The sequence below is a fragment of the Petromyzon marinus genome, unplaced genomic scaffold (genome assembly GCF_048934315.1).
Source record: "Petromyzon marinus isolate PM22_M1 ecotype Great Lakes invasive population unplaced genomic scaffold, UKy_Petmar_22M1.pri1.0 PM_G_Scaffold_44, whole genome shotgun sequence".
NCBI lineage: Eukaryota > Metazoa > Chordata > Hyperoartia > Petromyzontiformes > Petromyzontidae > Petromyzon > Petromyzon marinus.
In genome coordinates, this window is record NW_027422996.1 from 1,368,511 (window position 1) to 1,381,794 (window position 13,284).

The window sequence follows — 13,284 nt, forward strand, 5'->3', positions numbered from 1 at the left end:
ACGTGGTGGTGACTTTACCGAAAGAACCAAGAATATGTATCCCCGCAGTCACGAAAGCTTTAAATCAAAATTTATTTCGCAACCGTTCGCAGCCAAACCACGCAAATCGTAAGTGCGGGTGAAGGACAAGCAAACTAAACACGACAAACAGTTCGAAATAAAATTTTAAAGTTTTTCAAAATTCTCGAAGGGTTTGGGGGATGTTGGGGAAAGAGGCACTGAGAGAAGTCTGCTGCATGAAGAATTGGAAGGCACCAGGCAGGGAGGAAGAAAGTTGATGGATCCGACAAGATATAAGGCGGCCGTGATTTCCCACCGCTGGGCAGAGGACTCAAGAGAGGGTTTGCAGTGCGAGGAGCTGACGCGGCTCATCTCCGCGCACGGACAAACTTACACACACAAAGCCCCGAACTGCACACCACCACCGGTGTGATGTACCAGTAACGAATTGTAAATGTTGTAGTGGGTTTACTCTCCAACACACCACCGGAGTGCAGTACCAGTAACGAATTGTAAATGTTGTAGTGGGTTTACTCTCCAACACACCACCGGTGTGCAGTACCAGTAACGAATTGTAAATGTTGTAGTGGGTTCACTCTCCAACACACCACCACCGGTGTGATGTACCAGTAACGAATTGTAAATGTTGTAGTGGGTTTACTCTCCAACACACCACCCGTGTGCAGTACCAGTAACGAATTGTAAATGTTGTAGTGGGTTTACTCTCCAACACACCACCGGTGTGCAGTACCAGTAATGAATTGTAAATGTTGTAGTGGGTTTACTCTCCAACACACCACCGGTGTGCTGTATCAATAACGAATTTTAAATGTTGTAGTGGGTTTACTCTCCAACACACCACCATAGTGCAGTACTAGTAACGAATTGTAAATGTTGTAGTGGGTTTACTCTCCAACACACCACCCGTGGTGTGATGTACCAGTAACGGATTGTAAATGTTGTAGTGGGTTTACTCTCCAACACACCACCGGAGTGCAGTACCAGTAACGAATTGTAAATGTTGTAGTGGGTTTACTCTCCAACACACCACCGGTGTGCAGTACCAGTAACAAATTGTAAATGTTGTAGTGGGTTTACTCTCCAATACACCACCGGTGTGATGTACCAGTAACGAATTGTAAATGTTGTAGTGGGTTTACTCTCCAACACACCACCGGTGTGCAGTACCAGTAACGAATTGTAAATGTTGTAGTGGGTTTACTCTCCAACACCCACCGGTGTGCAGTACCAGTAATGAATTGTAAATGTTGTAGTGGGTTTACTCTCCAACACACCACCGGTGTGATGTACCAGTAACGAATTGTAAATGTTGTAGTGGGTTTACTCTCCAACACACCACCGGTGTGCAGTACTAGTAACGAATTGTAAATGTTGTAGTGGGTTTACTCTCCAACACACCACCGGTGTGCAGTACCAGTAACGAATTGTACATGTTGTAGTGGGTTTACTCTCCAACACACCACCGGTGTGCAGTACCAATAACGAATTGTAAATGTTGTAGTGGGTTTACTCTCCAACACACCACCGGTGTGCAGTACCAATAACGAATTGTAAATGTTGTAGTGGGTTTACTCTCCAACACACCACCGGTGTGATGTACCAGTAACGAATTGTAAATGTTGTAGTGGGTTTACTCTCCAACACACCACCCGTGTGCAGTACCAATAACGAATTGTAAATGTTGTTGTGGGTTTACTCTCCAACACACCACCGGTGTGATGTACCAGTAACGAATTGTAAATGTTGTAGTGGGTTTACTCTCCAACACACCACCGGAGTGCAGTATCAGTAACGGATTGTAAATGTTGTAGTGGGTTTACTCTCCAACACACCACCGGCGTGCAGTACCAGTAACGAATTGGCACGCTTTGTTTACATGAATAACCCTACTAATTGGCTGTGTCGGGTGGTGGCGGATTTAACGGCACATTTATATTGATGCGATTTAACCTTAAAATCATCATTACGGATAATAATGGTTGCGGACGCCTACTGACTACGTGTTGAACTGGTTTCAGAGTGATATGTAATCGTGTTTTTATTTCTCCTGTCAAGCCACGGACGTGACACGACCTCTCACATCCACGTTGCAAGTATAGCGAATTGACGATCTAAGCCAATGATGTATATAGAGGTCTATTTACACTCACCTAGAGACCTACAGACCTCTACATTCACACAGAGACCCACAGATCGTTGCTATCTACACAACTGCCACCGACCTCCCTGCCCGATAAATAACGTGAAAACGATCATGGCCTCACATCTTGGTCACAAGCAACTCCTCGGTTTGTCTCGGCCCCACCTCCACCACCACCACCACCGGCTCCACCACCACCGGCTCCACCACCACCACCACCACCGCCACTCATCCGGCAACGATCGGCCATCCACGAAGCCGCCGCCGCGGCCGCCGCCGGGGGCGAAAACCTCGCCGCGGGAGCGATCGGCATCGTCGGCCGCCGGCCGATGCCGGCGGGCCGCCGCAGGCCGAGGGCCTCGTCCTCGCGGGCCAGCGCCGCGACGACGGCGCTCACCGTCGCCTCGTCCGCCTGCGACGGGGCGCGCGACGGCTCCCGCATGCGGCGCGCGAACAGCGCGCGCCACTTCTGCCGCAGCCGCAGCAGCAGGTTCGCCGCCTGGCGGGGGGGTAGGGGAGCGGAGCGGAGGGCGTGGACGAGGATCAATCGCCCGGCGTTTTTGAGGCAGCAGCGGCGAGGGTTGTGGGCGGTGACTCCTCTACTTAAGGGACGAGTTATAGGCTCCGGGGGTCTGTTCGTAAAAGTCGATTTGTCCGTAAGTGCCAACTGTACCCCTGTCGATTCCTAACGGCGTCGTACGGCACTGCGCGCTGAGCACCGGGAATGGCTTTAAAAGTTGTGTAACCTCCCGTCAGATGTGGGTGCCACTGGGCTCTTCGCGTTCTACAGATGCAGAAGCCACCACCGCCGTCTATTGCACAGCAGTTGAGCTCGCGACTCTCGGTCCGAATAGGCAACTGGACATACGGACCGGGTTTGTTCGTAAGTCGAACATTCGTAAGCAGAGGAGTCCCTTTATGTGTGCATGTTGAACTTCTTTCGCACTGTACGTAGCCAACCTTGCTAATTGGAGGTGAAGGGTGAAGGAAAGGGAAAAAACTCAAAACAAAAAGCAGTTTTAAAGAAAGAAGTTGATTGCGGCGCCAATGTTCTAAAACTCCCCGGCCGCAAGAGTCGAGGGGGAGCCGTACCCCTGGTACGCCACAAGGCAGTAGAGCAAAGTGGACTGATCTCCATCTGTTTCCATCTGTGCGGGGATAGAGCGTTGCCCCCTCGCGCAAGGCGTGGGTTTTCTTCGGGTGCTCCCGTTTCCTCTCACACGTGAATAATAAACACGACTCATCGCCGATTTGCTAAAAAAATATCTTGAAATAAAAACTCAATTACAGGACCCTCCCGAAAAAGAGTCCTACAGCTCCTGGATAAACAAGTAAATTACTATAAGTACATTTGTATTATATTCTTGGTTCTTTCGGTAAAGTCACATAGAAGGGAAACAATAAAATAATAAAAAAATGAAGCAATAAAATTCTCACGACGTTTCAACTGCAACAGAAGCAATCATCATCATGTGTGAAAACCACAGCAATAATTTTTTTTTTTTTCTTGCTGTGGTTTTCACACCTGATGATGATTGCTTGTGTTGCAGTCGAAACGTCGTGAGAATTTTGTTTTATATTTTTATTATTTTATTGGTTGCCTTCTACATGGTGACTTTACCGAAAGAACCAAGAATATGAATCCCTGCAGTCACGAAAGCTTTAAATAAAAATTTACATTTGTAGTGATACGTAGATCCTTGTTTCCCCAGGAAAGCCTCGTCCACTCTTCTGCAAACTAAAACTAAACTTTCTATTTCACCGGGTAAGGCCCACTGAGCTAGAGAGATATTTTTCAGAACCTGGCCACAAATAATATCTCAACAAAGCGGCTTATCACGTGGACACTAATAGCGGCCAAATACTCGGCATGCGTGCTCATTCTAAACGCGGAGGGAAAAACCGGAGATCCCAGGGAAAAATCCACACGACCAAGGGGGGAAACACGCAAACTGCAAACATAGAGCAGGCGTCAGGGTCGGGATTGAACCCACGCGCTCCCTTCATACCAGGCGACGTAGTTAACATCTCGTAACCGTGGGGCCCCACAGAGACACACGCACCTTCACACGGAGACCCATAGACTAGCAACAGAGGTCGGTTGTAATTAAGCCGGGATGTAATTACATACAAACAAAACGCGCACCAGGGTAAATGTGATGGGGTGTGTTTGTACGGCCATCGGTAGCCGGGGTCGAAACCATCAAGTCGCCACAGCTGTGCGCACCGCGGTGTAATCGCAGGCGGTCAAAAAAATCGGGTCGTGAAACCCAGGATTCTCAGCCGTCTCGGCGAAGCGCTCCACGCAGCCGGCTCTTAAGAACAACGCGACAGCCTCATCCGACTGTTGGCTTCTTGTCGGGTATTTTGCGTGTTCACAGCCTCACTCATGCTGGGAATGTGCACCGTGAGACAGAGCGACGCACACGTGCACGAGAAAACACGCACGGGCTAATGACATATTCTTAGCTCTTTCGGTAAAGTCACCACGTTGAAGGGAAACAATAAAATAAATATAAGACAATAAAAATTATCACGACGTTTCGACCATAACACAAACGGTCGTCATCAGGTGTGTCGGTTCGCATTAATTTATTTATTTTTAAACGGTGTATTTGTTTATTTATAAAAACACGTCAGCGCCACGCGCAGCGATTTGGCAGTTTATTTAGAAGGACTAGTCCATCTATGTTCAGGGGGGGTACCTCAGTGTTTAGTCCTTGATGAACCAAGTCTTCAATGATTGCGATGGTGTCAGGTAATCGCAATCATTGAAGACTTGGTTCATCAAGGACTAAACAGAGGTACCCCCCTTGAACATAGATGGACTAGTCCTTCTAAATAAACTGCCGAATCGCTGCGCGTGGCGCTGACGTGTTTTTATAAATAAATACACCATTTAAAAATAAATTAATTAATGCAGACCAACACACCTGATGACGACCGTTTGTGTTATGGTCGAAACGTCGTGATAATTTTGATTGTCTTATATTTATTTTATTATTTTATTGTTTCCCTTCAACGTGACTTTACCGAAAGAGCTAAGAATATGAATTACTGCAGTCACGAAAGCTTTAAATCAAAAGGTTAATGACAGTTTCACACGCAGCAGCAGCAGCAGTAGTAGTAATCGTGCTTTCGCGACCAATATTACAGATAAAAGGTTTTTTTTATGGGTTAGATCGCGTAAATATAAATGTGTCGTTAACCCAGCACCACCCGACGAGGCAAATTAGGAAGATGTGTCACGTGTCACGTAAACGTGCCAATCAGTTACACCTTTGGGCCACTTTCTGGCAAAATGTCGTCACAGTAGTCAAATTGTGAATGTTGTGGATTCACTCTCCGACACACCGGTGGGCTGAAGTCGTAACTAATTTGCACGTATTGTTCGACGTGACAAACCTCACTAAAATTGGCTGTCGGGTGGTGGTGGTGGTGGGTTAACGGCGGATTGACATTGAACACAATCTGACCCCAAACAAAAACCATTATTGTGAGGTTCATGACATCATACTAAACTGTTCAGAAAGCAGAGGGAGGGCTTGGGGCAGGAGCGTTGCCACGGTCAAGAAGCGAAGATGAACGGTCAGGAATGATAACGGAGCGGGAGCCAAGGGACGCGGACGTGTCCGAGAGCACGTCCACCGTGCAGACGGAGCGATGAGAGTTTGCGTCCAGCTGCGGAACGGGTTGTTGTTGTTGTTCTTGTTGTTGTTGTTCTTGTTGCACTGCACGATTGAGAGAGGTGGTGGCGGCGGCGGCGGCATGGGGAGGCTTTCATCCAGCAGTGACAAAAGCCAACTCTACACATTCACCATCCAGCAGTGGATACGACCATGGCTGATGACGACGACGACGACGATGGTGGCGGTGGCGGCGTCACTCACCTCGGGGTCCAACTTGAAGTTGATCCACTCGTCTAGATGCAGAACGGCCGTGTTCACCTCCTCCTCAATCTCGTTGTCGCCGCTATCGGGTAGAATCCCCTCCACTGCACACGCACACGCGCAAGTTCACGCAAGACGCGGTCACCGTAGCAGCCGTGACCACTGGCCCGTGACCAATGAGCCGTGACCACCGGCCCGAGACCACCGGCTCATAAACACCGAGCCGTGACCTGCACACGAGCCAAATTCATCGGCATCATCGATGTAAACACTATAAATTTAAAACTCATTTCTTTAGAACTGCTTTTTGTGTTTTAGTTTATTGTTGTTCCTCCGCACCTCCGATTAAGCACGGTTGGCTACGCTAGGTACAGTGTGAAATAAGTTCAACATACCTATACACTACTTTTATTTTAGCCGGTATAAGGCCCACTGAGCTGTGTAGCTCTTTTTCAGATGCAACCTGCGGCAAATGATAGCTCAACAGTGGCTTGACATGTGGACATTTACAGCAGCGAAAAAAAAATTTTGATTTAAAGCTTTCGTGACTGCAGGGATTCATATTCTTGGTTCTTTCGGTAAAGTCACCACGTAGGGGTTCTTTCTGGCTGGTAACATTTCAAAACAACTTGACCCTCGTCTGTAACAACATCAAACAGGATAGCCCTGTCACAAAGATTTGTGTCGAGTATTTGGCCGCTAAACATCGGTGATGAATATTCTGAACCAATCCCCCGGACTCCCGTTGGGTCGACTCAGCCTGAAATGAGCGCCTTGTGCCGTGTGCAAACATCATCGGGGTGCGGTGGTGCCCACACCTCCCCTTCTTGAGCCACGTCAACCACAATCGACGATCGCTGAGAGCACTCTCCACAACAGTTTCTCTTAGAATTTTTGACTTGAAACTTTCGTGACTCGCAGAGATTCATATTCTTGGTTCTTTCGGTAAAGTAACGTAAAAAAAATGTTGATTAAAATTGTTTCTACATCACTATACCTCCTTTGCCAGTACCAAAATGTAATAATAGGGTTTTTCCCCTTTTTTTTGTCAAAAAAGGTTTCAGTTTTGCTGCCAGAAAACAGGGTAAAAACCCTATTATAATATTTTGGTACTGACAAAGGAGGTCTAATGATGTAGATGCTCACCCCGAGCCCTCATTAATTTGATAGTGGCATTGTCTTTGAGCTGAACGCCTTGTGGTGTCATCTGGTCGAGCACCAATTGGGTCGAGGCTCAAAAGAAAGCCGTCCCTTGGTGTGGACCAATCAGTTTCAAGGACAATGCATCATATTATCATAGTAGTTTTTTTGTTTGCATTTCGACTGCAGGTATTGCGGTTAATGCAGTAACATGAATCCTTGTTAAAAGGTTTCAGTTTTTTTTGCCAGAAAAAAAGGGGAAAAACCCTACTATTAAAAAGTTTCTGTAGAACACAGGAGAAATTTGTCTTAGGTGGTATTAGCGAGGAGCGGCAGTGTAGCGGTCAGCAGGCTGCACTGCAAAACCCGGCGACCCGAGTTCGATTCTGGCTCACGGCCACCGGTGACAATTATCTGAACCGCTCCCGGGCCTCCCCTATGTCGACCCTAGGTCGACTCAGCCTCAAAGGAGCACCAGGCGCAGTGTGCAAACATCACCACTGGGGACAGAAAGGTGGCCTCACGTGGCGCTGGCCACCCACCCTGGCGGCCTTCATCGCCGCTTGCTAACAACACTTGCCCCAAAGCTATCTTGAGGTCTACACGGGGTATATCTGCCTTAGTCTGGCGGTGCAAAGTGTTTACGGTGAAGGTGGAGCGGCGGCGGCTGTTGTTGGCAGTGGCGATCGGTGGCGGTGTCTATCGATGGTGGTGGCATTTGGCGGCCGACATCGTTGGTAGCGGCGGCGGAGGCGGTGAGGCGAGGGGGGGCCCCGGCGAACAGAGCCACCGCCACGGGGCTCACGGCCGTGACGCAGCGAGCAATTGGCAGGCGGTGCACTCGCGTCATCTCGCCGAACACGAGCCAGTCGGTGGGAAGCGCCGCCACCCCCTGTGGAACGCCCTCCTGCTGCGAGGGGGGAGGACCGCGCACGATAAGGGAGACACGGGGAGGTGAGAGCGGGCAGGGGGTGTGGGAAAGCAGAGACGGCCGATGTTTAAGACGTCGTGTGTTCGCGAACGGCGACGTCTCATCGGTTACTCCGATACCGTCTCACCCGCCTGTTGACCTTTGTGAAGCAGCATCCCTTGCAAACAATGCTTCCAATTGGCTCTCGTCAACTTTGCGTGCCATTTGACTGAATGATGATACCCCCCCCGCTTACGGTGACTGTTTCAGTTTCATTTTGATTTAAAGCTTTCGCAACTGCAGCGATTCATATTCTTGGTTCTTTCGGTAAAATCACCACCGCGTTAGAAGGGAAACGATAAAATAATAAAAATGTAAAACAATAAAATTCTCACGACGTTTCGACTGCAACACAAGCAATCATCATCAGGTGTGAAAACCACAGCAAGACATTTTATTAAGTGGCGTTTTGTTTTTAACGTTAGCACCACGGAGAGCAATTTGTCAGTTATTCAGATGGACGAGTCCATCTATGTTCGGAAAAGAGGAGGGGGGGAGACGAAAATAATGGATGCGGTCTGAAAGCCACCGTAAGCGTGAACAATCAATTAAATGAGATATTGAGTTTTAATTACGAGTTAATATCTTTCTAATGCATTTTCCTACAGAAGGGAAACGATAAAATAATAAAAATGTAAAACAATAAAATTATCACGACGTTTCGACTGCAACACAAGCAATCATCACAGACACACGCACGCACGCACACGCACACACACGCGCACATACGGACACGTGCACGCACGGTGGTACCTTATTGAAGACGCACTGGTCGGGCACGCAGGAGGAAGGGTGGAGGTGCACCTTACGCTCCAGCCTCGTGGTGAGCGTTTGAGTGGTGCGATCCACGTGGATCACGTTGGGGTAGCGCCCCGCCACCAGCGCCGCCTTTACCGCCGGCCACTTCTCCGAGTTCGTGTTGAGGTCGCGGATGTCGCCCACGCCTCTCGGCCGCACGAAACCTGGCGCACGATTATTATTATTATTGTTGTTGTTGTTGTTAGTGGTGTGACTGTCAGTGACACTGGTTTACACAGGAAAGATAACCGTGTTTTAAAACGTAACTGTAAAATAATTTACATTTTACCAGTTGAGGCCCCACTGAACCACGTAGCTATTTTTCAGAGGCAACCTGGACACAAATGATAGCGCAACAGTGGCTAATCATCACGCGGAGATTTAAAGCAGTAGCAAAAATACTCTAAACGTGTGCCATTTCATGGGACATCCTTTGGCAGTACTAAAATATGAGAAGAGGTTTTTTTAATCATGTCACTGCATTAACCACAATGCTTGTGGTCAGAATGCAAACATTGGTGTGGACCAATCGGTTTCTAGGACAATGCATATATTCTTCGACCACATCAATTCCATACACCCAGCCATCAGATTTACCATGGAGGTCGAAAAAGATGGCAAGCTACCTTTTTTGGATGTCTTAATTAAAAGGAGACATGATGGTTCAATGAGCCACTCTGTCTACAGGAAAGCTACCCATACAGATGCTTACTAGAAACCGGATTCCCACCACCATCCATCCCAGAAGAATTCTCTCATCAAGACTCTGTACCATAGAGCCCAATGCATATCCGACCAGGAACACATTACCAGTGAACTCAAGCACGTACACCAGGCTCTCAGGGCTAATGGTTACTCTGACTACACAATCCGCAAAGCCATTACTCCAGTCATGAAGAAGGATCCTCTTGTGGAGCCACTCAAAACCATCACCTAACCCTACATTGCAGGGGTCACTAAAAAGATCTCCAAAATCCTGAATAAACACAAGATCCAGGTCCGATTCAAGACAGTACATAAAATCCGTGATTTAGTTCCATCTGTAAAAGATGCTGTTCCAGACATACAGTACCCGGGCGTTTACAAACTAAAGTGCCTCTGTGGTAGTAGCTACATTGGAGAAACCAAACGACATATCTCGGACCGCATCCGCGAACATAAAGCAGACTTGAAACACGGTAGGACGAACTCCTCTGCCGTGGCAGATCACTGTTATAATTCAGTGGGCTCACATGACATTGACTTCTCCAAGACGGAGGTTCTTTGCAAACCAACCGGCTACCATGAGAGATTCGTTCATGAGGCCATTCACATATACAAGCACAGAGACAATTTCAACCGAGAAGATGGATTCTGGCTTAGTAACCATTGGAAAGATGTTTTAAATCATTTCTGTTCTTAATTAATTTATTTTACAATGACCTTCAGACCGCAGCTCTTTCGCCAGCATTGACTCTTAATACCTCTCACACCACGGTTAATGGTATGGTTTACAACATGGAGTATAATAGCGCCTCGCAGCTGTCTCTCTCTCCCTCCTCTGTTCCGACTATGGATGAACTCGTACGTCTGAACGGGGCCCGTAGCTATTCGTGTTGCTAAAGTTGAGGGTAAGAATCCACCCATTTTTTCGCCATATAGCATTGTGATATATAACGACTTATTGTTGGTAGCTTAGCTGATTGGAGAATATAGAGTTTATTGATAACATTAAGGTAATTTATATTTTAGTTTTTTATTGGTTCACTATATAGTACTGTGAATAGCTCAGATGTGTAGGCCTTGACTTCAACATAGTCATTTCTGTGACCAGTCACTAGCTAATTACTCAGTTATTTCAATGCTAAATTCGCCTAGTTATTTCAATGCTAAATTCTCCTGTTTGATTTGTACTAAGTGCCTCGGTGAATGTGTATGCTCTGACTTTAACGTAGCTATTTCTGTGACCAGTTACAAGCTAATCACTCAGCTATTTCAATGCTAAATTATATGCTAATTCCTTTGTCAAGGGGTGCCTCTGCGGATATGTATGCTTTAACTTAGCTATTTCAATGCTAAATTCTATGCTAATTCCTTTGTCAAGGGGTGCCTCTGCGGATGTGTATGCTTTAACTTTTAACATAGCTATTTCTGTGACCAGTCACAAGCTAATCACTCAGCCTTTTCAATGCTAAATTATATGCTAATTCCTTTGTCAAGGCGCTTTGTTTCCTCTCACACAGCTTAAAGGTCGTGATCTGAACGTGGCTCTTTCACTCCAGCGCTGTCCTACCAGACAGTCTCGTCCGTTCACCTGATGAAGGCCGCTTGTGTTGTGGCCGAAACGTCGTGAGAATATTATTGTGTTATTTTATTTTATCAATTTATTATTTTATTCTCATTCTACGTGACTTCACTGAAAGAACCAAAGAAGATGAATCATTGCAGTCACGAAAGCTTTAAATCGAAATTTAATGCATATATTATCAGAGTGTGTTTTTTGTTTGCGTTTTGACTGCAGGTATTGTGGTCAACGCAACCATGACTCCTTGTCTTAAAAAAGGTGTCAGTTTTGTTGCCAGATAAAAGGGTAAAAAAACAATGATCAACCATAAGACAATTTAGATTAAAGTTATCAGGCCAACTCCGCACTTTTGCGAGAAACATGGCTTCACCAATGATCTTAACACCTGTTGTTGTTGCCAGAAAAAATGGGAAAACAAATTCTGACACGTGTGACATTGATTCTCAATGTGGAGGGAGGACCCGGAGAAAAATCCACGTGACCACGGAGAGAGAGACACGCAAACTCCAAATATACAGCAGCAGCAGGCGTCAGGGTCGGGATCGAACCCACGACCTCCTGTGTACCAAGCGAGGTCGTTAACATTTTCCCACCATGGCACAGAAGGGTCCTGCCTAGTTTTTGTGGTAGAGGTGCGATGATGTTGCCGCTCCGTGTGTGTGATCCCAATTGAGTAATTTATAGATAATTGTTTTACAGCATTGGGATGTTTGACCAATATCAGTTACATTTTATGCTAATATTTATTTACTTACTATCAATGGCAAAGCCAGGCTTTTCAGGAAGGTGGGGGCAACCCCTCCAGCAATTAAAAATTGTCCCTTGCTCTTTATTCGACGCGTGTGCGGTGATCGAGGGGTGAATTTGAACCCCGTTTTGTGATCAGCATCGCGCTCGCTGAAGGTGTTGATGCCTTCAGCGAAGTCGTGTCCTGTATATACGCAACTGCGCACAATTCTGTGAGTCGCTTATAACCGCTTTGCCGTTACTTATTGCCAATTGTGGACTCAGACTATTAACCTATCATCTCATAGAGTCCCTGGCACGTAGTAATAATATGGGGGTTGCAAAATGCCGATTTATTACCAATAAACCCCAATGATCCGATCGAAATTAGGGATTTCGATCGGATCATTGGCTGGGCACGTGCCACCCCCCCCCCCCCTACTGGCTCCGCCAGTGCTTACTATGGGATGAAATCAGAGAAACCAGAGGAAACTGTACAAACAAATAAACTGCACACAGAAAGTCGCCAAAATCAGAAATCGAACCCAGACCCTGTTTGCTGTGATGCACAAGTGTTGACACTGCAGTGTGTGTAAGGCTGCCAACCTGCCGGGAGAGTTAGTGCAGAATTCTCAACAATAAGAAGAGACGGACCACAATATATATTCCGAGTTTTTTTTTTCCCTTAAATCAATCCTCAATATCATTCCCATCGTGCCACAAGCATCGTGACGTGAGATGCGTCATCCTTTCAGAGGTCTCTCAACCATCCGTGATGGAGAGCGACCAACGGAGGCGGATATCGTAGAGCTACTACAGAGCTCCCGTTCAAGTGACCTCCAGTTGACACGTCGCTCTGTTGTATGAGACTAATATCAGTTGCATGACGGTCAAACTGAAAAATGTTAAATTCTCAGAGCTGGAATCTTAGCCAAATTAAGTGCAGAAGCAAATTTAATAGGATTTATTTTGTGTGCGGTCATTTGGTGACCTGGCCGAGACCGTAAACTTGCTACACTTAAGAAGCCGGTTTAATCATAACTCAGTGTCTGTGAGGCTAGGGATCTCTTTGTAATGTCTATGGGTCTCTGTAAATCTATGGGTCTCGATGCGAGTCATGAGTAGCCGGGATGAGACCTTCAGCTACCTTACACTTGAGCACCCGGCATTGTTACAGCTCAGTCCCTGTGACACTATGGATCTCAATCTAATGTCTGCAGGGTCTCCGTACATTTATGGGTCTCTATGTGAGTCTATTGGTCTCTGTGTGAGTCTGTGGGTCTCTGTGTGAGTCTATGGGTCACTATGTGAGTCT

The 13,284-nt window shown here is 46.8% G+C and overlaps 1 protein-coding gene across 1 annotated transcript in view; it reads right to left on the bottom strand.

Annotated features, from left to right (window-relative positions):
• Window positions 1-53: 53 nt before the first annotated feature.
• LOC142917283 (3'-5' RNA helicase YTHDC2-like) overlaps window positions 54-13,284 on the bottom strand; it is a 56,552-nt gene continuing 43,321 nt past the window's right edge. Inside the window, exons 21-24 of the mRNA XM_076061907.1 lie at window positions 8,915-9,123; window positions 7,837-8,101; window positions 6,052-6,155; window positions 54-2,660 (exon numbers count right to left, since the gene is read on the bottom strand). Coding sequence (XP_075918022.1) covers window positions 2,274-2,660; window positions 6,052-6,155; window positions 7,837-8,101; window positions 8,915-9,123 — 965 coding nt within the window. The 3' untranslated portion in view covers window positions 54-2,273. The remainder of the gene's footprint in view (window positions 2,661-6,051; window positions 6,156-7,836; window positions 8,102-8,914; window positions 9,124-13,284) is intronic.